Source organism: Pezoporus flaviventris, unplaced genomic scaffold (genome assembly GCF_033815535.1).
Source record: "Pezoporus flaviventris isolate CSIRO_AGI_PZ_B2104156 unplaced genomic scaffold, CSIRO_AGI_Pfla_v1 ptg000063l, whole genome shotgun sequence".
Lineage (NCBI taxonomy): Eukaryota > Metazoa > Chordata > Aves > Psittaciformes > Psittacidae > Pezoporus > Pezoporus flaviventris.
This window is the reverse complement of record NW_026892611.1, coordinates 8257986-8284497: the sequence shown is the minus strand read 5'-3', so window position 1 is coordinate 8284497 and position 26512 is coordinate 8257986. Positions and strand designations below refer to the sequence as shown.

Here is a 26512-nt window from a genome sequence, read left to right as displayed (position 1 = left end):
GAACAGGTTGGTTTGCACATCAGCTTTCAAGCCCTATTTCACACAAGGGCTTTAGATCAAAATAAGCAGCAGATCTCCAAAGTATTTTCATTCATCTTCATTTCTAGGTTTTTAAGCAAATTATTAATGTTCCAGAGTGACTTTCAGCCTGTTGACTTTTGCATAAGGCACAGTTACAACTCTTAACAAATCTCCCGTATCGTAAAATGCAGAGATTTTTTTGGTAAGACTAAGAAATTTAAGAACAAAAAAAACTGTAACAGACAAGGCTTATGAAGTTCTCCACCTCCTGTTTTTAGGGAAATGACTTTAAATACAGCAATGATTCCAGGGACCAGCATTAGAAGTTAATGACTCATCAAAAGAACAGGAAATAGGAAACTTTAAGACCTTAAAGGCACGGCAAATAGAAGCTATTTCATGTCGTGTACAACACAATCACCCTAACTACAGTATTTCATGCTCAATGGGGGGAAGCAGCATTTGAGACCATCTATCACAGTAATTATGTGATGCTGGAGGGAGCATGACTTTATTTTTTATTCAGTTTGACCCTGAGCACAGTCAAAATGGAAGACTCCAAACATCTGAGACGTGATATATTGGTACCAGGAAGCACTTCAACAGGAAAGGATTGTTAAAAAAAATTAAAGTAAATAATTCATAGGTCAAATTCAATTTTCACTCTAGATTTGGAATTATTCCCCTGAAGCCCAAGTTAACTGAGATTCGCCCCAGTGTAATAGAAGATTTCACATGAATACTTGAACTCCAATTCCATCACAGAACTTAAAGCAGAAATTCTTCATGAATTCTAAAAAAACCTACTGATCCTATGTCTTCAAGCCCAATCCAACACTCCTTCCACGCAGAAAGCCACATCTTTAAAACTTCATTCTACATTGAGGCGTGAAGAATAGGTCTGGTCAATAATGAGTAAGAAAGAGAAGCACTCTTTAACCCAAACAGCCAAAAACCACAGGCATGCCCTGCTGTTACAGTATTTTTGGTGTATAATCCACAAAATCTCTTCCTTTCCCCACACTGGAGACTGGAGTGCCCTCATGCCTGCATGCAGGTAAGCCAAGGGGGTGTGTTTCTCCTGCTGTCCCTTCCTCCCTGACACCATTGCCTACTTCTGCTCCAGCACTCCCCATCTGTCACCCACCTCTGCAGATTACTTGAGGATTTATTTTCAAGCAGGCTATAGGGATGAAACTAGGCATTACTCTGTCCTCCTACTCCTGAGCTTCTACCTATTTGTTTCATTAACTTCTGTTACATTGTGATGGCATCATGTTGCAAGCTCTTTAGGACAGAAATGGCCTTTGTAAGAGCTCCATGCACAATGCCCATCCCAGCAGCCCCAGCCTCGCTGACCACGGTTTACGACCACTGCAAGAAAATGAGTATTAAACACCAATACTGAAATCCTGTGAGTCGAGTTTTCCCATTCAGGCCCTAAAACTATGGAAAACTCCCCTTTATTGTAAAGCAGGGACTGTCAGCTCACAGACCACACTTTCATCAACTGCTCTGCTCGTTTCCAGATTTAGTTTTCATTAAAATGCAGCCCAGGATTAAAATAAGTCAGCTGGAGCTATACAGTGGGGTAATTTGCAATACTGCACCAGTGTACAGCCTTAATGATGCTACACGGCTGTGCCCTCCTGTGTCAGCCTTAGCTGTGGTGGCAAAATAATGAGTCTAATCAAGGAAAGGACAATTCTCTGCTTCATATAGTGGAAGGCAAAATATTTTTCCTGCAAGTTACTGCAAGTAGTTGGCTTAGGACGAACAGTAAATATTAACATCTTCACTGCATTTTGTGTGCAGACACTGCTTTTAGAGCAAAAAATCATAGAGGTAACAAAACTTGTAGCAGAGCTGCTCTGACTGACAACCTTAACCTAAACAGTTTTTGCTTTGTGCTGTTTATGAAGGTTTTTTATTGCAAGAGTGGGGGGAAGTAGCTAAAATCCTCACAAGACTACTTAACATTTCCCGGTGAAAATGTAGCATTTCAGTGAAATTCGATATTTTCTTTCATCAAAGGCAGGGAGCCTCAACCCACATGTTAACAGTAATGTAACAAGCCTACTGTATGTGCTACAACCGAAGATCCTTTTCCAATTAGAATTCATTTAGGTTGGGGGGAGAGGAGGGGTTGGAGTGAAGAGGTGGCTCTGGAATTGATCTAAAACTGGAATTCAAGCCTTCTGGCTGGGAGCATTAACCGCTCAGCTGGGAATCCCAAACACTTGTTTGGACTCCGCAGCGAACCAGAAGCAAAAGAGCGAATTTAGGAAGGAGAACATTTTGTCCTCAGAAAACTAAGGAGATGCAAACAAGAATGTTTCTTTTTCCATAGAGGAGAAAGAAAAAAATTCTCTGTTGAAGCAGGAGAAAGAAAAGGTATCCGACAACCTTTAATTTTCCTGAAACTCCAGTCTGAATTTGCTTTTCAGTTCCAGCTCCGACAGAATCTCCAGATCAAACTCATGAGTGTTGGTTAAATCCAGGTTTGCTGATAGAAACGTGTGGGACAGCAAGCAGAATCAGTATCGGGCCTCAAGAGTGGATGTGCCTCTTTAATTGAAAAAGGCAGAGTAATCATTCATTTATTTAACCCAGAGATGATTATAATCTGAAAACCTTGAAATCCTCTTACACAACAACTGTTTTGGCAAGCCCCTCTGTGTTCCAACAAATATTAAACTGTGCTTGCCATTTGTCTAAGGAATCTTGTATTAATAAACATGAAGAAGAACACTTTTACCTCCCACACTCAATGACAGAAAAAAACAAAGACCAGCTGTATTCATCAATGGATCCTTGTTCTGCACATAAAGGCTAATTACATTTTACTTCAAGCCTACACATGGAAAACTTTGCTGCTGCCATCTTGTCAAATTCAGCTTCTGATATTCCAGCTGACAGACTGCACTGACTGCACATAATAAACTTCTTCTTGTCATTAACACCTTCAGCCCCTGCATGCAGGGTACCGGTGGGATGCTGGGGCCAGGGAAGGGCTGGGGCAGCACCTCTGCTGCTGCACACACAGTACCTGCTTGCTGGCAAAGGGGATTTTTATACGCTGGGATGTCAGAAGCTGAGTTGACTGAAGATTTTAACTTCAGCAGCTGCTCCCATTTGAAGATCCTCGCTAGCATCAAGCTCGGATGGTCCCTCCGTACCTCACTTTGCACATACTTTGAGCAGGACATTTGAAAAGATCAACAAACAAGTTGACACAATGATTTCCAACCTTAAGATCACAAGAACCAGTCGCCAGGACAAAATCCAGACCCCTTAATGCTGATATGAAGACTATTTACTGTGTATTTCGTTTGCTTCTATTTTTTGTTGCTGCTTGAAAGATTTTCAAAGTTACCAACAGCTGAAAGACAGCTTTATTCCACAACTGAAAATCTTAAAAGCACTGTTAGCTTTAAAAAATTGACAATTATCTTTTTTTTTCCTGAAGGCACTCCAATTCATCTGCATCAAATAAGCGTCTGTAAAACCAACAATTCTGGCCTAAGATAAAAATCACATGTTTTTAAAACAGAAAATTAAAACTGGCAATACAAGTAGCTTTTCAGACTTAGATCAAAAGAGGAGCTCTTTGTAGCAAAGAATCAAACTGTCTTTCACCATTTTTATTGGTGTTTCTTCAGCCTTTCTCCCAGCTTTTACAATTAAAATAGATGACTCAATTTCACTGTCTACATTCAGTTCCCTTTTCATGTTTTTCTAGATTTCCATATTGCAAAATCGAGGCTACAAACTCCACAGATGACTGTTGTTATGCAAGCACTATTCCTGCCATAAATATCCAAAACAATGATAAAATATTTCTTCTGTTATTAGGTCCCTACAAGTTTGTTTTCACAGCACATTAGTCTGGGAGATAAAGTACATGCTTAATGTCTGCTTCAGGATTCAGCTCCACGATCACTGTATTTTAGACCCGGCCTTTGTAATTGTTCTGCTACAGAACACAATAAACTTTTTGTTACTGCAGATGCTACTAATTTTATGTCATTCTTTATATATTAGGTAAGAATCGTATTCAAGATCATATGAAATACTTCCTCATGAATCTCCCTGACACAATGAAACGCATTAGAAATGCAAACAAACATTTTAGAGCTGATTTTTTGCTCAGTGTAACATAAATTCCAGTATTTAGGGCCACAGTATCAAAAAACGCAGCACTCTCCAAATAAAAACATTAAAAAGAGCGAAGGGTTATTAGGTTCAGTGCCTGTAACCACTGAGCCCTGATCTCTGACTGTTCCCACAGAAGTGACTGCAAGACACAGTAACAGCAACAGAGCTGCCAGCATCAGTTACATGCAGGAAAAAAAAATAGAGGCAATCTGCACTAATTTAAGGCTCCATCAGAACCATCATTAGGATGTGTCTGTTAGAGAAGGAGGAAATCAATGAGGGAGCAAAAATACTTCTGATCCCTTTATATGGAACTCAAAGGAAACTGGACTTAAAGAGCAAACCCCAAATTTACCTAAAGGATTTTCCTGAATCATGTAAAAGGTGTTTTAACTCCAAGTGCTGATTCTTAACCACAATGGACTGAATTTTGTAAGCTCCAAGTTCTTCATGTACTCAGTGGGGAATCGGGTCCTCAATGATCACAGAACCATATGATAAGAAATTAAAATTTGTTGCCAATTTGGCTAGCTTTGAAAAACCTGTATTACCTTGAGTGCCATGAGCCACACCAGAAAGCACTTACCTACAGGCTACACCAAGACCATGTCATTCCTTCCTCCATCAAGCCTAGGCTATGGTTTCTCTTGCCCCAATACAGAGACAGCCAATAGCCTTCCCTTAACCGTATACCCTATACCAGAATGGGTGGTAAGGGGCAGCAGCAAGGGTTTTCCTCTCTGTTCACCCCATCACCAGCCTACTTGGAAGTGGGGGTGAAGCTGGGCCTCTGCAGGATGTTGGCAGCGGCCACAGGGACATGATGTGCATCTTCCAACCCTTGCCTTTACAGCAGGCCAAGGGACACCCATCTGAAATGGCTGCTTCTTTCCCATCCCATTCCCAGACATAGAAATGATTCTTTGGGCTTAATACTGCTGATCATGAGAATTCCTTCTCATTAGTAACGTTCCTTAAATATGAAGGGTTCAAAGAAAAACAGCAGAAGTCTGTCTCTCTTTTGTTGTTTCCTGCAATGATTGTTAAAAAAAAACCAGGGGATAATTGGAAACAGTAGCCATTAAGAAGACAGGGATATATATTTTTGAGGCTACCTTCATGTTCTGCTTGAAAACAAGAAAATTCCACCACAAAATGCTACTCAGTAATTTGGGGTGAATTTGAGAGAGTGATGACTGCTACCCCAAAAGCAGAAAGATGCCGGGTGCCTAACAGTGAAAGAGAAATCCTTTACTAAACTAAGTTTTATTTTCACCAAGGTTGGGAGATCACAGTAAATACCTTATTTCTGAAACTGCCCTATTTCTAAATAAAATCTAAGAAATATACAGTATCAGAGGTACACGGTATATATTATACATGAGAGACGTAGCACCTAAGAATGAAACCAGGAATGCAGGAGCATGTGTGCCAGGAAAAGCATCTCGCTGGGTGGAAGAAAATATGAAAACTAATAATCTCTCTATAGGAGGCCAAATTATGACCATGTTTTCCAACAAATTTGGACTCCTGAACCTCTTCCATTTCGTCTGTCTCCAGCAGACAGACGCAAAACAAAAAAGCAGTGATACCCTGAAGGAAGACATAGAAAGAAAACAGCGCATTCTTACTTTGCAGTAGTTTCTTCATCGTATTTTGTTTTCAGATCAAATAGTTCTGTTCTGGTTTTTTCCAAGGCTAAAAGGCATAAACATGAAGCATTACAGCACTGTGACAGCAGTGAAAAGCAAAGAGACTACTCTCATTTTCTTTTATTCAGCCACAAATAAAGCTGTACACCTCCTGATGAAAAATTCTTTGCTTTATCTTTCTACCCAGGCACCATTATGACTTAGAAAAAAACACAGATTTGATTTTTCACAATTTCTTAAGGTATTTCTTTTACACTGCAAATTTTATAGTTTTTGATTAACAAAGCTAGACATTATTAATTTCTATTAAGCCGGCTAAACTGCTTATTCATTTGAAATATTTACTGCAGTAATTCAGGTAATACAATTTCTTGTGTTCTCAAATGAAACTACACAAAATGTGTCCAGACCTGGAATCTCGAAGTATGCAGAGATGAATATTAATGGTAAGCAAGTCATAGCAATAGGCAAGACACACTGGTAGAAACTAGGTTTGTACTGAACCCGGATCACTACACGTGTTTATCATAGATCAGAAATGTGTGAAACCATATCAAAACACAACATACATGAGAAGTTCCATGGTCTGATTTAATTGCAGTGATGCTCTAACACTTTACTTGCCTCATGCTTGGCCCTGTCCACTGTATTTACCAATAGACTGGCTGCAACACAAGCGCTGACTTAAGGTGTGAAGCCCTAAAGAAGGTCCAATGCACAAAGCACATTTAAGCTGTGTTGGATCTTTGCACTTCCAAGAGCTGGTTCACACAGTCTTGATACATTTCGTGATCTCTATCCTCCCACCTCCAGTCTAATCACTGCTAGAGGTCAGAAAAGCGATGCCAAACCTGTTTGCAAGGCTTGAACTTTGTGTTCAGCTTCTTCCAGCTTCGAGGCTGTCGACATCTGTGTCTCCTGCAATTTTCTATAAAGGGAAGAGAAGAGGTGAGAACAGAGCTCATAATCATGTTAAACAACTTATCCGTATTTTGCAAATTTGGAAGATAGAGTGATTAAATGTCTCAACTGTCATCAGACAACTGACAACACCACACAGACTACAAGGTGCTTCAACGGGACCCATAAATCATGTCACGCTGCGATACTGTTCATACTTTGCAGTCCCACTTATTAAAATTTTAACAGTGTAGCCACCTCATAACATAAGCTGTGAACATTATACAAGAGTTGACTGCTATATAAATGACAACTTTAGTGGAAGGTTTTCTTGAGCATAATTTGTTTTGGAAATGTCACACACATTGAGAAAATTGTCACCAGGCACCCTCTGTTGTACAAAGTTAGTACAAGAAGAATGATACATTTCCATTTCGCTGTCATAATGAAGAAATTTGTTGCTATAACTGATATAGCGCATAGATGCAGCAGCTGTTTCATCATAGCTCTAATGGATGCCAAATGCAGTAATATTATTAGCTACTCTTTAGGAGAACACACATATTTCAAAACAAATCTCACACTGATATTTTCCATATAACATGAGCAAAACTTTAATATGCTCACATTTTTTATGTCCACAGGCAATATTCTCTCGTTTGTGTCAGTTATACACGTTCCAACATCATCTGGCCATACAGTTGCTACACTCCTTGCTGTAGGCTGACTGCAGGCATTAGAAAACTCATCTCTGAAAGGGAGCTGCTCCAGCATCTCCCAGGAGTTGCTGCTTTTTATGACACTGCTTTTAAGGTATTCTGCACATTTCAGAATTGTGGAAGGGCTTATGAAACTACCAGCATCCTACTTGCACTCCACAGGGTGCACACATTTATTCTCCAACACTGCTGACCAGGTTAGTAACTATTTATAGCCAGAAACGTGCATCAGCTCCCTTCATACCAAGTTATATAGTTTGAGAACTTAAAACCTCTCTTCTACACACTTCCATTTGCATTCCATGACCTGCCATTTTGTTCTAAGCATATCTAAATCACACTTGGTAAAGCCACTGCTTACACACTACTTACTGAAAAGTAACCACAGATATTGAGGGATTCAATAAAGCTTTGCATTCACCGACAGATTCTCCCTATACAGACCTGAATTGAAACAACCAACCCATCAACTAAAGAGCTTATGTAAACTGAAGGGCTTCCACACTAAGTTGAACATATTATCGCTTCAGTGTTATTGTTCCATGGAAGAAATGAATTCTCAAGGTAGGAATGCAGCCTAAAAAATCCCTCTTAAGACCCTTAGTCTCACCCTGCTGATTTGTTTGCTCACTGACCTGCAAGATTCAAACATTCTCTGCCTGTTTGTAAAAGACTAGAAATGCATCCAAGATGCTTCCAAAAATCAGTAATAAGTAATTAAAATCCTTCTTAATTTTGACATGTAGGAATGTGCAGTCCTTCTAAGGGTAATTCAGGTGCACACCCCCTCTCTTAGATGTTACCACAGGAGCGAGAGAGATGCTCCTTTTTGCTCTTGGGTACAGTGTTTCATCTTGCCCAGCCCAGGGTTGTGCAGATTCTACAACGGTACTGTGACACACAAAGCAGACACAGCAGACTGAATTACACTGTCGGCTAATGGAGAAATATTAGCGTCACAAAGGACAATACAGCTAGTGAAGAAGAAAAGCAGGTTTGCACCCTTCTGAACATGACACCCCCCACGCAGCACTACTGCAAAGAAACAATCTGTCCTTGTTTTACTTCCACACTTTCACCATTGTTTTTCGGTGCAAAGTTGAGTATCAAATGATTCCGTGTCAAACACATAAATCGCCACAATCACTCAATATATGAGCTGTCTCAGTGCACTGAACAGCGAGTCCTGGCTGGGAAGATTAAATACAGAGAAATACATCTCTCCTCCTCTGCAGTGCTGACAGATCACACATGCACATAAACACTCACCTCTCCTTCTCCGCAAAATCATTTTGTAACTTTTGTTCTTTTTCAAGGGCTATATTCTCCGCTTGGTTCTTCAGGGTCTGTTCATACTCTCGGATTTTCTCTTTAAGTGTTTTTATTGTAACCTCTACAGAAAAACAATAGGGGAAGAATGAGTTTACACAGCTCCACGTGGTTCCGCAACACAAGGCTTTCTTTACCCTGTAGGCTCAGCGTGTTTTAAACTTTAGCTCTTCAACTCTGACACAAAATCAATGGATATGAGTCCCTTTGGAGACCTTTTACTCCCTAAATGTTAAATTGAACTTTAAGTGTTTAGGCTGAGAAGGATCAATGGTGTTTGCTGGAAAGCAGAGTGAAGAAGGTTCTTCTAACATGACTTTAAAAAACAGAAAGGAGGGGGGGGATCAATTGGAAAATATAATATCACTTTATTGACTAGTCTAAAATTAGCTCGCTGCCGAGTGGAGATTAATAAAGTCCCAGTGCAGGTTTAAGTATGCATTTATACACAGGACAGCTAATTCACGTAACTGTGCTCATGTAAAGAGAGGCAGTTTTACTATGGTTCATGCACAGATGCAATCTAACACTAATTGAACACATATCTGGGATACAGCCACATTCTGCTTTCAACTGATGAAAAATACGGCAGTTAAGATTTAACTGCTATATTAACAGTAGATCCGATTCAACAGACACTCTGGAGCCCTTCATATCGTAGTTGCTCTAACTGCCCTGCCACTAACACCAGGTTTTATGCACAAGCATCAACTATTATAACTTTCTGAGTGCACTCGCAGCCTTCCAGGGAATTTGCAGAAACCCTTCTCTCAGCTCAAGAAGCTATCTCACATTTGCAGTGCTTGGTAATGGATGAGAGAAGATGCATAAACCTGCAGAGCTACAGCACAGTCTCTGATGGACAGCATCTTGTTACATGCCCTCATCCGTTCCTGTGTGAAAGCCCTTTGATCCCACCCACAGGAAAGGACTGGATCCTTATAGGGCTCAGCAGAGGAAAAGCAGGACATTCACCAGAGTATGCTTTGTAACAATAATGGAATTTGGAAAAAGCGTTAGACTGCCAGAGGACTCGCTGCTAGCAACACATTTCAGTGTACTTACACAGAGATGGGGGGGGTTAAAGACAGCAGCTTAGTAACAGATACCATTAACAATGCTTCAGGAAAAAATACCTCTGCACATCAGAAGTTTCTCAATACTATCACACAAAACCATACATAATCTTTGCAAAGTCTCCACTTTGAGAAGTGTAAAGCCAGAGAGTAGCTAGTGACAAGGTCTGCTGCCTGGGAAATACACCGGGTGGCAGCTTGGGCCACTGTGACCATAAAGAAGTAGGGGGAATAGTGGTAAAAATGACTGCCAGCAAACGAGCTTCTTTTGAATCAAGGAGTGGGATTTTGCTAGCCCTGGAAAGACCAGATGAGGCTTGTTACTGAGTAATAGGCCCTGAAAAGGACGTGCCACTTCTGATTTGTCTTTTTTAAAGCAAAGGGAAATTCTCCTCAGAGATCTGGGAAATAATACAAATTGTGATCTTTCCCTGAACAAGCAAAGGATGCTCCTCCACAGAGGCAAAAGGATGCTCATCCACACGTAGAAATGATGTACTCTTTGTACCAGAGACACCTTTGCTTCAGGTATTTTCAGACATAAATCTGCAAAAGTATTCAGGTAGATGGAGAAGCAGAGAGCAAAAGAATCTCATGGAAATGCATACGGCTGCATCCTAACAAAGTTTTAATGTTTCATTGCAAAAGGAAATGAAACTACAAAAACGAATGCAAGAAGTGCACAGATATGGGAAAAAATATGATTTGCAACAAAATTTGGTTTTGTCTTTAGAGACCTAACAACAGATGTGCTGGACAAGCATACTTTAATCCATATACTGCCCGAAGAACTAAGTGCTGTCTTTACTGTGTAGGTCAGCCAAACCTTGTTAGCCACTGCATTTATACCACTTTTGGAAGGAGTTCTTACAGGCACTGTATAGCTCATACACAGCCCTCCAAACAAAGAGATTAACTGATCAAAGGACCCTTAGCTAACAACAGGCTTTTCCCTGGATATCTTATTAATCCCTGTTTGAAATGGAGTGTAAAACTATTGCACTGGAGTGAAAAACACTGCAAAGACTACAGTGGCAAAACAGAAAGGAAGTTAGTAGCCAACAGGGAAAATAAAAGATGCCAGTTTATGAGTGGTTGCAGCAAAACCCCCTGGAAGATCTTTCACTTTCTCAGATGAATCCCTGTGTCATGCTTGGATGTACAGGATGCACAGCCTCAGGAAAACTCTGCAGGGGGAACTGCAATTACTGCGCATTTCCAGTAAAAATACTGTAGGGTTTAGAGCATTTTGGCTCCCACAAGACACCTCTTTCAGTCCAGGCTGAACTCCTGCGTGCTGATACCTATCCTCTCCACATGTCACACCCTCTATGGTCAAACAAAATATACAATATATGCTCTTTCTGCTGAAAATGAGATGTAACAGAACCAACTTAGTTGCTATCATAGCTTTCAAGTGTTACCCACTTGGTGCAACAGTTCTATAACATTAAGAAAAAACCTCTCTCAGTTTTCCCCAATCCTGGACAATTCCCCCTTCCACCACCCAGAACTGAGTATTAAACATGGAAACGAAAAGTCCCACGTTTAGGCAAATAGGTGTACAACTGAACAAATTTGGTTTCCTGGTGCGGGAAACTTTCTTCTGAATCACAGGAAAACTTTAGCAGTCTTATAGACCCCAGGCTTTAAATCTCATTGAGATTTTCATGTATTTTCAAGTACTCTGTTCTCATTAAAACTTAAAATAATTCAACAGTATTAGCTTGTATTTACATTGCTCTATGGATAGTCTCTAGAGTAAATATAAAGTATGTCTGCTGAATGTACTCCAGTAATACATTTCAGATTTAGATAAGGAAGAACAGAGTATAGGGAACATTCTAGTTTGTACAGATTTGTATGTGTGTGTAAAACACTGGACTTTTGTGCTTGCCTTTGTAACATGTACGTACTACAGACACCCACACCCATCTTGATGTCAGGAGTAGCACCATCTCTCTCGAAGTATCTACATATAGCTTCAGTCACGGGTGCAATTTTCAGGTAGTGCTGAAGGCTACAACCAAATATGCAGCATAACAGCCCCATTCTCTGACTTGGTGCTATAGTAGACAAAATGTTTTAAGAAAGCCAAGTAGTCTCCCCAAAGTCATATCTATACATGCATAAATACAGAAGTGGCTGTAACATACTATTACGCTTTCTTTACTGAATTTCAATGCTACTGTCAATTCTACCTGTGAGAAATAAAACTGAATTTAATCCCCATCTTCAACTTTCAGTATGCAGTGAAAGCTGATAGAAGAATGCATTTGCAACCTACCCTGATTTTTCACCTCGGCGAATTCTTTATTGTATTCCTCTAGAGTTTCCCTAAGTTTCTGGTTCTCTGTTTCAATATCGTGCATACGTTGAACCTTCAGCTGAAGCTGCTGTCCTAAATCCAAGGCTGGAACTGGATCTGAAAAAGAAATGGTAAAATAAAAGCTAAGATATAATTCATTGTATCTATGTTACCCTATAAATATGGAGACAGGCTGAGAGAGCTGGGCTTGTTCAGCCTAGAGAAGGCTAGAGGGAGATCTTGGTGCAGCTCCCAGTGCCCAAAGGAGAACTACAAGAAACTTGGAGGGGGATTTTGACTAGGGCACATGGGGACAGGACAACAGGAATGGCTGTAAACAGAAGGAAGATTTAGATTAGGTATTATGAATAAATTCCTCCCTGTGAGGGTGCTGAGGCGCTGGCACAGGGTGCCCAGAGAAGCTGTGGCTGCCCCATCCCTGGCAGTGTTCAAGGCCAGGTTGGATGGGGCTTGGAGCAACCTGCTCTAGTGGAAGGTGTCCCAGCCCATGGCAGGGGGTTGGAACTGGGTGAGCTTTAAGGTCCTTTCCAACCCAAACCATTCTGGGATTCTATGAAATTGGGACATACTAACTTCATTGCAGCATTAATCCACAAAGCAGTGTCCCTGGGTGAAGACAGTCATTGTACGTAATACAAAGAGTCTGAAGCTTAACATTTTTGTTTGCAAAATAAGAGGTTTTGGGTAAGACGCAAACTGCACAGCTCACTGACAGGCCCTCACTTACCCCTGCTTCTGCAGGACAGAGTTTCTGAAGCAAATTCACAGCTGAGCTCAGAAAGGTTGTTTGATCATGAAGATCTGAGCTATACTTTTTCTAATTGATAGATCAATAATAATCAGAAATTGGGTGGATGTAATAATTTCCATGAACCCTATGAACCCTGGGGGGTGTTACTCCTCTTTCCTCATTTTCTTATACTACTGATCAAGTAGACATTAGAAATTATACTGAATGCCTCTCAGCATTTATTCTCTGATGTTCATCCCCATTGGTTTAAGGGAGTCTTGAGCACACACCTCACGTGATTTATTCTGGGACTTCTTCTCAGCAGGAATAGGAGTCCGATGGACTTATAAAAGATTATTGACTATATTTCTGTTATGGGCGCCAGCATCTCTTGTGAAGTGGCTGCAAAGATTTAGTCTCCTGTTGAGGAATGCTAAACACCAAACTCAGTGGATCAACAACAGTATATATTAGGGAGTTCACTTAATTTTCAACCACCACAGTCATTAATTTTTCAGACCACCCTCAGTCTCTGGAAACACATAATAAGTCTATTGTACCTCTGTTAACACATTAAGCATGAGCCTGTGTGTTTTTTCAATATGCCAGCGTTGTTTCATAGTTTATAGAAGAATAGTACTGGGTTATGTTGAGCTCAGAGACATTATAAGTAGCAGCCTGCTGCATTTTGTTACTTTGGTTCTTCAACAGCTTATGGCATTACCCTGTTCATAATACAAAATCTAGGTTGCTTGTCATCTGTTCTCTGCACATACATAGTTTATGACTACATAGCTTTTTCATTTATGCTTTTTAGGCCAAATACTTTTCGTTATTATTATCTGTATTAAAATATTTATAATAAATCAAACTTTAAATGTTATTATGGCAGAGACAGGGGTACAGGTAAGGGATTAAATATAAAGTTTAAGTCACAGCAGTAGCACAAGTTAAAGGCCCTGCAATATTTATGTATGGTCCAATTATGGTACAGGCTGTCACAACATCCCCCTCTCCCACGGAGGTCTGCCGGCCTTTATCAGGAATGACCGTTCTGTCACACTTGTGCAGCTCAGCATTTCTCCCAAAGAGCTAGCCCAGGACATTCAGCTGCTGAACATAAAGAAAGGCTGGGCTGTCTCAATCTATCTGTGTGTTGAATTGCTACAGGAACCACAGAGCGCATCAGGCAGGGATCTGAAGCCTCAGCTATGATAATTCTATCAGTGTTACAACAGCACAGTGAAAGAAACTGAACTTCACGAAACTGTGGGTGCACTTTTCCCCCCCTTCGTTTTAACATGCCCATTGTGAAAAGCCAGGACACCCACAAGAGGCATTTTGCTCCAAATACACAAGGCTTTTTATATTTAAATCAGTAAAGAATTAAAAGACAAAAATAACATGGGCATTATAAAGTGAATAATGACTAAACCTTTAGTCAAATTCGCAATCCCTGAGAAGCTTTATGTACAAAATGAAAATGCTTGCAGTCTCATAATTATTCATCAGGATATGTATATTTAATTTAGCTCTATTAAAGGTTAATGTTCAAGTAGCAAAACAGTGACAGAACAAACAAAACGTAAGAACAGTCTCTGAGCATTAGACTTCAAACTTTACTAGAGCCTATTTGAAGGACTAATGGCCCACAGCCACTAAATACTGCTTAAGGACATGTAAAAAAAAACCCATGGCTGAAGCACCTCTTAGACTTAATTTTTATACGCTGCATTAAAGAAAACTAATCACTGCATGACAATGAAATGACCAAGAAGTTTTGGGCAGAGACAAATACCTCATTTCTCGTGGTGAGCCCCAACATGATCTTTAATCTCAAAACCCCTAAACCCCCATGACTGCTGAAGTATTTATAAACACTGTTTAATCTGAGACAAGTATAAACCTTAGGGTCAGAATGACTTTTTTCTTACCTGAGTGGAGTGGATTTAAAAATAAATAAAACTACTCTCCTTTCCCCAACATACACATGCATGAAAAAGCATCCCTTTTTATATTAACCAGACTTCCAAAGCATGTTTCATGTCATTTAGCAGGAGGTCACTGAATTTTTAAACAAGCAATGGACCAAAACTTTCGATTCATTACACAAACAACAGGCATACATGTTTGGAAAAAGGGGAATAAAATCAAGTGGCACAAGCTCATGGAGAGAGGCAAAGATGGAAATGCCCTTTCTGGAGTCTGTAAAAGAGAGAAATCATCTTACTTAGTGCTTGAGCGTGGAAAACTTATGGCAAATTATTCTCTTGGTTTGAATCTTCTCTAGGATGCAAAAGTTCAGAGCGCCTGCTAGGCACAGGGTAAGTAAGGAATAAGAAAATGGGTAAAAGGAATCTGATCATCCAGAACTTGAAAAAGTGTTTCGCAAGATCATTACTGCCCACGAGTAAATCAAAGCATCTATTTTTATACTAAATTGGGTATGGTTTTTTTCCTATTGCTTTTTATTCTGTTCTACTTTCCTGATGCACTTGTTGCATCCCACCCCCACAAAGAAGCCCTTCACATGGTGCATTTATATGCAGCTCGGCACATCTGGATTTGCCCCCTGATCAGGCATCCTCCATGCTACCACAGCAGAAACTGTAACTGCTGGATTTTCAAACTGGTATCTGCAAAGCCTGTTCCTGCCTTTACTTTCCAAGGAATTGCCTTTTGGTGCTGTTCCATGAGCACATCCCTGTGCTCGCTGCTGCGACATCACACAGTGGTGCCCTTGCAGATGAGCTTCCATCCTCACAAAAGAGGTGGATGGACGTGTCTCGGTGAACACAGACGTGAAAAAAATAATGTTATAAATGTAACGTAATTTTTATAGCAGCTAATACTTCACATCAAGCGGGCTGATGCAATGCAGCCGCAGAAACACCTCTCAGACTGTTCCCACACCGTACACATGCCCTGATGATAAATCTTTTTTGAGTAGCAGCGCAAGAGAACCTATTTTTTTCGCTGCTGCTTATGCATGTACGATACGTATTTTAGGAACAATTTTAAAAGAAACACAAAGACTGATCTTGCCAAACCAAAGCATTACACAACTAGTTCACAGCAGCACCTCAGCACCCACAACCCCAAGCTGCTCCCCAAACCCAACCTCAACACAGGAGGTTGAGAAGGCCTATTGGTGACCAGCTGGATGATCCAAAGGGAGTTTCGTTTGAGAAACCCCATTCCTCCCTCGCTCTGCGAGCTGGAAAAAGACACAGATCTTAATAATTCAATCTAAGTGTTTACACAAAGAGCGCTGTAGGTACCGTTGCCCTCCCCTGTCATTAGGCAGCAATGAATGCCCCCCCTTGTGCGCCGGCTCCTGCCATGACATCACGCTCCTGCCTGCGTTACTTTGCGCCAGGGCACTCTAGGCTAATGTAATCATACGATTACATAATTAACCCAGCTGTCTCATTAAGAAAATCAACTGGAATTCAGGGCATAATTAGTCATACAGCAATTAGCATGCTGATGAGCAACTGATGAAAAGCTGTCTCGATATATGCTGGGACCACCCTCGCTATTTGAGGAGAGGGGGGAAAAGCCCACCTCGGCTCCAGGAGAACGGGCTCGGAAGTTCGTTCACCGCCTCGGCCGCGGGCTGTGGAGCCGGGAGAGGCAGGAGCTGCTCCCGACCGGACCCCCTTCCAGCCGGCGGCCGCGGGACCTGTTGGTGCTGAGACGGACGGAGGGATGTGCTGCGGGGGGGAATGTGCCGAACGAAGTGGAAAAAGCGTGTCACCGTTTAAGTGTGCGGTTTACAGAGCACCTTCTCCATACATAATATTTTATACCTATATAATTTATAAGGCCCCCGCGGCGGCGCGCCGCTCAGCGGGAGCCCCTCCATGGAAAGCACCCGGCGATCTCCACCTGGGCGCAGCGGAGGCCTGGTCAACCCTCCCCGCCGGAGGGCGGGCGCTGGCCGGGCACCGGCGGGGAGCGGGGGGGCAGCGGGACCCCGCGGCGGGCACCGGCCCGGGCGGCGCGGCGGGTAGAGAGAGAGGCAAAGCGCGGCCTGGATCGCGCCGGGCGGATCGGGAGGGCTCGCGGAGCAGGGCTGAGGGCGGCAGCGCTGCGGGAGCTGCTCACACCCTGCACACCCATCACACGCACCACGGCCAAACCCCTCTCCACGCACGGTACGGCGCTTGTGAGTGCCTTCTCCCTCCTCCCTGGCAAAATGTGTGCCTCTGGTATCTTAAAATGGAGCTCCTGAAGAGACTCTTCCAAAACAAAGGACTTCTCCTAAAGCCCCCTCCTCCCTCTTCGTTACAGGCCTGTGAGCGCTGGAAACGTGAAGAAAGCAAGTTATGAAACTGCGCCAGAACTACAGGGGCAATTAATATTTTATATCGCTGGAAATGTGTTTCCTAAGGTTCGGGTCTAAAAATAATTCACCGAAGGCAACGCGTTGCTTTCAACAAGACCGTGTTTCTGGTGCCTGAACCACGCTGTAAGCAAAGCTCTCTTAGAAATCGCCTACACAGAATGATAAGGGAGGAGGAGAAAAGGATGAAATCCTCCTTAACGCAACTTTATTAACGTGATTTCGGTGTCTAAAAAAGCCACAAGTTCAGCCCTGCTGTCACAGTGCTTCTGTCACCACAAGTTTGTGACTTTCTAGATGCTCCTCAGCCCTATCGCTGCTGTTCTCTTGCTGTTGGAGAACAGGCCTGGGGTTAGAGGCAGGAAGAAGCTCTATGAGCAATAAGGGCTTTGGTGGGAGGCTGCGTATCTGAAAATAACCTGAAAATGTGTTTTAGAAAAAATAATAATTACACTGTAGCTTTTGAATATTCAAACACCTCACAGCATACTTAATTAATTCATTAATTATTCCCCAGAAATTTCAGGGGTAAATTGAAATAGCCTGGAGAGACTGAGACAAAGATTTCATGGAATAAATGATAGCTTTCCTCCTTCTCCCCTATGACTCTAGTAGCCCAGGGACAGAAGAGTTATAGCCCTAATTCTGTTTGGAACAAAGCTCATCATCTCTCCGACTCCAGACTTTATAAAAAAACATAACAAGGTTCTTCCTTCAGTCAAGAATTAAACAGATTTTCTTACTCCCCCATCCCACAGGACTGGGATCTTTCTCTCCCTTTTATTTTTCCCCACTTTTTTTCCAGTGTTCTCACCCTCCTGCTGTCAGAGCATTTTGTAAGGGCTGTACCAGGGAATTCAAAGTGCCCACAAGAGGGTGAGGGACTCTCATTTTCCTTACCAGCAAAAAGCAGAGTCCCAAATTGTGCTGGCCTATGACAGCAGTAAAGCACAAAACCCTACGCATGCGACCCGCTGCATGGGGACGGGGAAGTTGCAGTGAGCCGGCGCCTTTCCTCCCCATTAATCACAGCCAAAGTTCTTTGTGGCAGCACTCTCCAAGGCTTGCTGGGTTAAGCGAAACGACGTGAGATGGTATACAACCAATCTGACCACAGTCCTATAGATCCCTTTGCCAGAATGTGGTTCTCAGATCTTGTGGGCTGTTACTTAAAAACATCCTTTATTTATCTACCAATACGAGAATGGCTACTGCAGGAAAGATGCTCTGGCCCTGCCCCAGATTATGAGATGTATCTCTAACCCTCGTACCCAAAATAGTCACATAAGGCAGAGTAAATGACTGACTCCTTAATGAGTTGCATTGCAGTTCCCTGTATTTTCAAAGGACTTTCCAAAATAAATCCTCAGAATTCTAAGGTTTTAATATTAAAAGTGGGGTGTGGATAATAGGTGATACAGTATTTTATGGTATTATAATGTCAGCTGAAAAAGGGCCTAATGAGTTCCAAGAGAAGCCACTGAGACTGAAAATGCTCCAATTTCATCGTTACTATTCTGATAATGGCTGAAGACATTGGAATTTACTGCTTACACACTGAGCTAATGCAAAGGACAGTTACAGAAAATCACTTGCATTCAAAGTTTCATTTTCTCCTACTTTGAGATTATAGGAAGAAAAAAGAACCTTCCACAATGTTTGAAAGCATTTCTGCCACAATCATCCCTTCTTTCTCCTAAAAGCTTTTGAACAGACTTAGCACTAAACCCTCGGAAAGCTAGGGTTTATTCTAATTCCAGTTCACATTCCTGCAACCAAGAAAGGGAAAGTCCAATATTCCCCATCTCAGCCAGTGCCTGACCCTTATGCTCCCAAGTACTCAGCACTGCTCCAGGCACCAGGTTTGGGGCTGCTCTAACTCCACTCCCTGGAGCAATGCTTTCAACGCTGCGGTTACAACCTCAGGTGAACACAACCCGAGCCCGCAGTAGTATCTTTGCTCTTATACGGCACGTTCTTCCTGCTTCTATTCATTGCATCCCTCCCCTTATCTGCACCTCCCCTCTTCCTTCCGTGCCTCCAGCCTACCAAGTAAAATAGGGCTTGACAACCACACAATAAATTTTTTAAAGTGTATGCTTTAGGGATATTTCTTCCTTTGAATATTTATTCGAGCTTTTACAAAGGAATTTATCCAATTATTAATTCAACAAGAAAAATGAAAGGGAAAAAACCCCCAAAAGTGTGTGATCAGACAAGCCACATTTTCAGGTGACAGAGCTATTTTTAGTTATTTTCACACTGGTTTCAAAACATAAGGATAAAGTGGATGAACACTATAAACGAGAATTGGCTGGGACTTTGCACTTCATCTGAAAATAACTGTAATGCTAACAGAATGCCCTACCAGTGTGCATTCATCCAGATCCAAAAGTGTATTTTATGCCGTGTGTCTGAATTCAAACCCCAGAGGGAAGGAAGGCTGAAGTGATTATGAGCTATTTCTACATTCCTCAGCCCTGGACTACCCGAAGGCTGGAGCAGCATCCCAGGCGATTGTGGAAAATAAAGCGGCAGCAGCCGCCACCACCAAGACACTGCTCAAAATCACATGCCTGCAGCCTGGACTTTAAACTGGTTCCTCTCACTCCCCACCTCGGGCACATCTTTGTGCAAAGATTTGCACAACACTTTGGGGATAATCACCAATGTCTCCAGACCTTCATTTTTTTACTCTCCAGACTCTCTTCTTCCAGACCCAGCTTTTAGAACTGGGGCACTGTTTTCTCTGTTTAACCAACTCTGGTTTTTACCTGGTCTAAATGTGCTGGTGAAGCATTAGGGATTTTGTCAACAGGTAGGACACAGTCACAAACTACATCACTGCTTGCAGGTTTATCACTTTTTACTCTTTCAAGTATTAACTAGGCTCAATTTTCTGCTTAATTTTAGCACGTTTTCAAGTGTGTTTAAGACACCCTACTGCTCTGTTTGACGGGTGTCCTTCTGTTGTCCAGGAGCAAGCTCATTTTGCTTTCTTTCCTCCTAAGACTACTCACTGGAATATTGTTTTATTTTCCCTCTAAAGTTGAGAAAAGACACGTTATGAATATCCATTTCCCTTGTAAAGTTGGGGCAGCAAAAGTATGTCATTTTACATGCCTATCTTCAATTTTATTCCAATATATTTTATTTGGAAAGGGGTGACCATTTTAACACATATTAGTAACAAACCAGGAATTACTTAAAATTTTTCACACTGTCTGCAATGATACCAAACCTCTCTCCAAAGCTTTCTGTGCTGACCAGTCTCGATATACCACAAACTCAGCGTATGCTATAACCTGCTCTTGCTCTTTAGTCTGAGTTTTACCGAACAATGCACAATCAGAGTGCTCCAAATAGTTTTCAAGAGATGTTTTTTGTATTCTAGCTCACAGTCCCTTGGAGTGAACCTCTTTCCCTTCTCTCCTCTTTATATCTCCCCTAAATTTAGATTACAACCAGCTCTTCTCTACTGGCACAAAAGTTTGTGTGTGCTTATGTTGCAATTTAAACACATCAGGCAACTTTTGGGTCCTCTGGGTATGTAGAAATCTATACAGACTTTCTGCTATCAGAGCTGGCATTAACCTTTATGATTTCTGCTTAACACAAAGCCTTACAAAAAATTCCAAACACTTAACATAACTTACATAAATACAACAACTTCATACACATTTATCATCTCCAACATAAGCAGCAGATAATTTTGCAGAGGGGCGGGGGGGGGAGATCAAATCTGTTTTTCTCTTGTATCACCTTTAACCTCAGAACGTGGATCAAATACCCCTAAATGGTAGTCTTCTCTTAGCACAAACAGCAGTACAAGTCTGGAGAGTGTTTCTAAGCTGTAAATAATCACAAGCGAATGGAGTGATAGCACAAGCACTGCATCTCACACTGCTGCTCAACGGGCTCTGTGGTGAAGGAATGAAGCTCTCTTCGGGGGTGAGAAACAAATGTTCATTCCTGCCTTTAGAAGTAATTCCCTAACACTTATTTTGTGCTTTACTGATGACTTCTTGTGAAAGAAGTTTATGGTTCCTCAATTAAATCATTCCTTGGAAAAAAGCCCTGCAGTGGGAATCTGCAAGGCTGCCCTGTGATTGTATGTAAACAAAAATACTTCATGTAATGAAAGGAGAAGTCCCTTGAACTGGCCTGCTCCTCCTTCAGGCCTCTTAGAAAGAGACAGCCCTCATGGCAGGACATGCGATTTGTGATGGCGTGGGCTAAGGGAAGGATAAAATTGCCACTTCATCCACCTCTCACTGTTACTGCTTTGTGTTATTTTAACAGGCAACATTAAAAAAACCCTAAAGTATTAAAAAATCTTCTTTTTACCCTCTCTTATTTCCTTTGTTATTGGGTCCTCTGAAATACAAACCAGCTCATGCACATACACAAACTTACTGCAAATCTGATCACAACAGAGACCTGTGGAGAGTCTCCACTAAAACCACACTACAGCCCCTTTTACACCGTAAGAGACATTTAATCTTGATGAGACAATTCCTATTAAGCAGAAACAAACACCATTTATGGCTCAACCCTAGAAGGCTGCTCAGTCCCCACCAAACAGAGTGCAAATATTTTGCATTAACCTAGCCTGACTCTCAAACATTTATATGCTGAGAAAGCCCAACACGTTTTCCTATCGTATTCACAGAGGGTGTAACTGTGTCTGAAATGGAAAGGGGTTACAGAGCAGCAGGAGAGGGTCAGGACTAGGGTTCAGTAAAGAGAGGGCAGGCAGCGGTGGTGAGCTTGGGGTGTGCTGGGTGGCAGGGAATGGCTGGGGCCAGCACCCCAATGTTCCCCTGGAGTAGAAAGAGAAGCAGGAAGGAGACTTCCCTTTGGTGGCAAACTCTCAGCAGTATTGCAAGAGACAGACAATTAGGTTCCACAGGAAAACAGCCACTGAACCCAAATTCAGTTTGATGTTGCCATATCAAGACAGCAGATTTTCTGTTTGAAGGCAGAATTGTTCCTACTTTGCCTACACAAGAGCTGTGCTTAACAGGAGCAATACTGAAAACTGAGCAAATCCAACTGTGGCATTGTGCAGTAATAAAGACACAGCATAAAGGGAAACGCTATTTAACCAGTTCATCCACATCCTGCCACCTGGCATTCACTCTGGGTCTCCACATTTTAACTTCTACTTGAAAATTACAGTGAAGTTTTGTTCAGTAACCATTAAACAGTGCACATCATTCCTTTTTAAAAGAAAAAGATTTAATGTTCAGTATTTTTAACACTTAATATTTTTCTTCTAAAGCTTTCGAAAAACTGAATTATGAATATACTGTTTCTGCAAGGCAGCATGGCTCCTCTGAACACTTACACAACACGGCTCCAATTTCACTTTGTTTGCAAGATTAAGACCCTAAAAGCCGAGGGTGCTAACATAATGCACTTATGTTATAAAACTAGAGAGAAGGCAAGCTTGAACAGATGGAAAAAGGCTTCCTCAAAATATAGACCCCAACCTCCCCTTACTTCAAAATAAATAGATTCACATTATTTTTAAAGGTAAGTTGTGACAACCTTGCTGATTAGTGCAATTCATGTGGCAGCATTCACTTTTCTCTAGCTCTCTACTGCATACTGAAAATAAGGCAATTAAATGAGAAAATTAATTCCATTAATTAAAACTGTTCAGTCTCAAGCAAGACAGAATGATCTGAGTGAGAATTACAGCTGTGTAAAATGTACATAAACCAAAATGTTTTCCTTGACATGTACTCTCCTTTAGGAAGGATAAATCTTGCAGCAGAAACCAGTGGTAATGCTATTTTAACAGCATCATAAAGCTGGAGAGAGATATGAAAAGGTCTGTTTTATCTTTTAAAGAGAAAACCCCTGATGTGTATAGGAAAATTTACAAGTAAAATACCATCCTTCCCACAAATTCCTTACTGGTGAGCCCAAGTGAAAACTCTGGTCAATTCAGGAAAGAAAATCATTAAACTTTGCTGAATCCATAAAGCACCGTAGCTGAAGTTTCAATACAGATCATTTTATAGTAAAATTAAAATAGAAGCCCTTTTTAATTATATAAAGTGTGCACATTATTACTGAGGAGAGGAATACATGCTTTCCTCAAGAACCATAAAATTGGCTGCTGGGAATTAGACTTCAGCTGCAATTATTATATGGTCCTATAAAGGATATTGAAAGTCTGATAAAATTGCACCCTTGTCATGTAACAGCGATTCTTAATGCTAAATAACCACTCTGTAGCATTCCAGCCATAGCTTTCTCAAAACATCACTGCTCCCTTCTCACACCGAAAAGAAAACATAGCAGGATCTTGGAGCTAAAAGTATACCTAAATATTTGAAATACCATATGAACAGGTCAAAAGATATGTAAAGCCACACTGAGGCAAACCAACATGTGATAAATGAATACTGATGGCCTTTTATAAAGGAAAGCCCTCCATGGAGACATACCCAATGTAACAGACTATGTATGACGAGAAGGCATTAAAAAACGCCAATACAGTGAGGCAAGCACCTACTGCATATGCCTAACTCAGCCCTACCACATTGTGATGAATACCAGTGCCATACATTCCTAAAGGCCGTTTTCCCTTTCAGTGGAGTATGTGTTGTAAACAGTGAGTATTTGTTACATCTACATACAGCAACAGGAGACTGGCTGGGCTTCTCCTTGAGAACCTGGAATTTGCTTTTAGCAACATCAATATGCTCCCCATGCACCTCTCAAGCCCGCAGACAGAGCATGGGGCTAAACCTTGTAGATATTTCTAATCCCACAGACTCCATCTCACTCACAACTTAGCCACACTGAAATTGTTACACATAGTCAAAATATCAAAGAAATATTTCTCTGACACATAACATAAAGGGAGGGCTGGACATGAGAGGCACTGTGGAGTGTGGAAGAAGGGGTGTAAATTTTGCTCTTTTCAGTGATGGAAAGGAGAAAATTCTTTCTCCCACAAAGAAGTACTGGCAAAGTCCCTCATCATTTATATCCTACAGTATGGGTGGGATCTATGTCCTGCTTTCTCTGTAGGGCTTCGTTCTGACTTTGCTGCTCAAATCCCAGCATGTGTGACAGTGCCAGGCTTCAGAAAAAAGCCTCCAAACAAGAGTATAAAATCATAAGAGACACACTCATATGCAAACAGCTCAGCCAGGCCAAGATCTGGAAGTGGAGACTTGGACTCCTAATTCCCTCTCATCTTCAGGTACAGTTGGAAAAGAAAAATCTCTTCAGACAGCATTTATCTATCTACCACTGGGGAGAGCAACAACAAAAAATCAATTCCCAAAGTGTAAAAAGAAACAGAACTGGAAACTTCTGATGCCAAACATAAAGGAGAATTGAAAACACATACGATAAAGGCCTTTGAATAAAATGTATGGTCCCACTAACACTGAACAGGATTGAAATTTGGTAAACATTTACTTTTCAGTAAAAAGGTTTTTTGGGAAGGTATTAAAATTTTTCCCTGTCCTCTCAAAGTACAAATCTTGCTGCCTCTTGATGAAGCTTCAACATGTATCTTTCCTGTTCAAAATGTCCAAACCCTCTAATAAACACACAACCGAGAATCACACAATACTGTCATAATAGGAAGTGATTCCTACGAACATTAAAAAGTAAATGCAATGAACAGCTTTAAGATAAGTCAGGAAAAGTGCTTTAATTATAGTTCTTTCCGTTAGAAACACTACTGGAGCGTATCAGTTTCAGAGTAAAACCACTGCTCGATTTACCTTATCAAAGGTAAATGGAAAACTGCCCAGCAGCATTCCCGGGAACATAAGCCATCAGGTATTCAGAATAAGGAAATCATTTGCTTACCTGGAACATCAATTAATCTCTTATAAACATTCAAGAAGGCTGCCTCTGCTTCTTTGCTTCTTTTACCCAATGCGTCGATCTAAAAAGGGTGAGGAGAAAAGGAGGCTTTAGACTAGTTCCAATACAACTCTTACACTCAGAGCTATAACAATAAATTAATATATTTCATATAAAACTAGTTAACACATAACAAGAGAACCCAAGTCTCCTGGGTACAGCTCCTATAGAAGCAGCCTTGTCAGGGTATTTCTGGTACATCTGCACTGAATGTAATCTGAAGTCCTGTTTCAGCACAATAGGAAGCATCAATATTTTTATGAACTCTACTGTCTATTGTGACTCTTTACTTTAAATCTGTATAAAAAACATGGTATTTCCCAGACAGGTTCTCTCCTCAACAACTCTTTACCACTTACCAAGACCTAACACAACGAACGGGAACCATGTGCACTTCTGATGTCACCTCTGCCTTTTTTGTGGCTAAGGTATTTTTTCTATTATTTCCAATAACAGAATATGAGATGATCAAGAGATGTACTTGTTGGGCACTCAAGAGCTCACGCCAGGCTCTATGGCTGGCTTCTCTTTGTGTTTTGTAATACACACAGTACTGATCTAAGCAGCTGCCTGCCCAGGTGAAGGAAAATACCACCCCACACAATGTTATTTTCCCTTAAAACTTCATTTTACAAGAAAAGGCAGCTTTTTGGCTCTGAGATTAAATTACTTATTCCATAGCAACTTTTTTCAGAAAACATGTCTTACTAATGTACTAGAAAACAGAGGATTTACAGTTACTAAATATTGACAAAAAAATTCAAACTGATCCAAGCTCAGGTCCATTGAATTAATATTCTAAAGCAGAAAGAGACAGAAAGGGAAACAGGAAAGCCTGACACAATTCTGCGGCAGCTTACTGAAATCAGGAAACTAAAAGTATGGAGATTATCATTCCCATATGGTAATAAAAAGCAAGGAAGGATCTGAAGAACTACGGATACAAAGGCCTGATATCAATTCTTCTGTGTATTTGAGAAGCAGTTAATATTACGAAACCATTTAAAGGTGCGTACGTCAACATGTACTAAAAAAGGAAGGTCCTGTCTGAAAAATGTCCTTGAATTCTTTCACTACTTTATTGATTCGGGAGATAAGGCAGAAACAATGGACAGAGTTGCCTGTATCTGTATTTCAGGAAAGTATTTGATATTTTATTATGCAGGAGGGAGATCTGCAGAAGCAGCAAACATGGTACAAGCCTGCCCGGGTGCAGAGCTCTGCAGAGTGCTGGGGCACAGGAAGCCCAGGGTGCCAGGGAAAGGAAGCGGCGCAGGGAGGAGGAGAGATAAGCAGAAGGGTGCTGCGGGGTCAGGTTTGGTGCCACTTCTGTTTATGCTGTACTAAA

The 26512-nt window shown here is 41.3% G+C and overlaps 1 protein-coding gene across 9 annotated transcripts in view; it reads right to left on the bottom strand.

Annotated features, from left to right (window-relative positions):
- Positions 1–26512, bottom strand: part of CUX1 (cut like homeobox 1) — a 269185-nt gene that overhangs the window by 122625 nt on the left and 120048 nt on the right. For all 9 annotated transcript variants that reach the window (XM_061470433.1, XM_061470425.1, XM_061470426.1 and 6 more), the window contains exons 4-8: positions 25108–25186; positions 12143–12280; positions 8720–8843; positions 6683–6759; positions 5811–5877 (exon numbers count right to left, since the gene is read on the bottom strand). In XM_061470433.1, coding sequence (XP_061326417.1) covers positions 5811–5877; positions 6683–6759; positions 8720–8843; positions 12143–12280; positions 25108–25186 — 485 coding nt within the window. The remainder of the gene's footprint in view (positions 1–5810; positions 5878–6682; positions 6760–8719; positions 8844–12142; positions 12281–25107; positions 25187–26512) is intronic.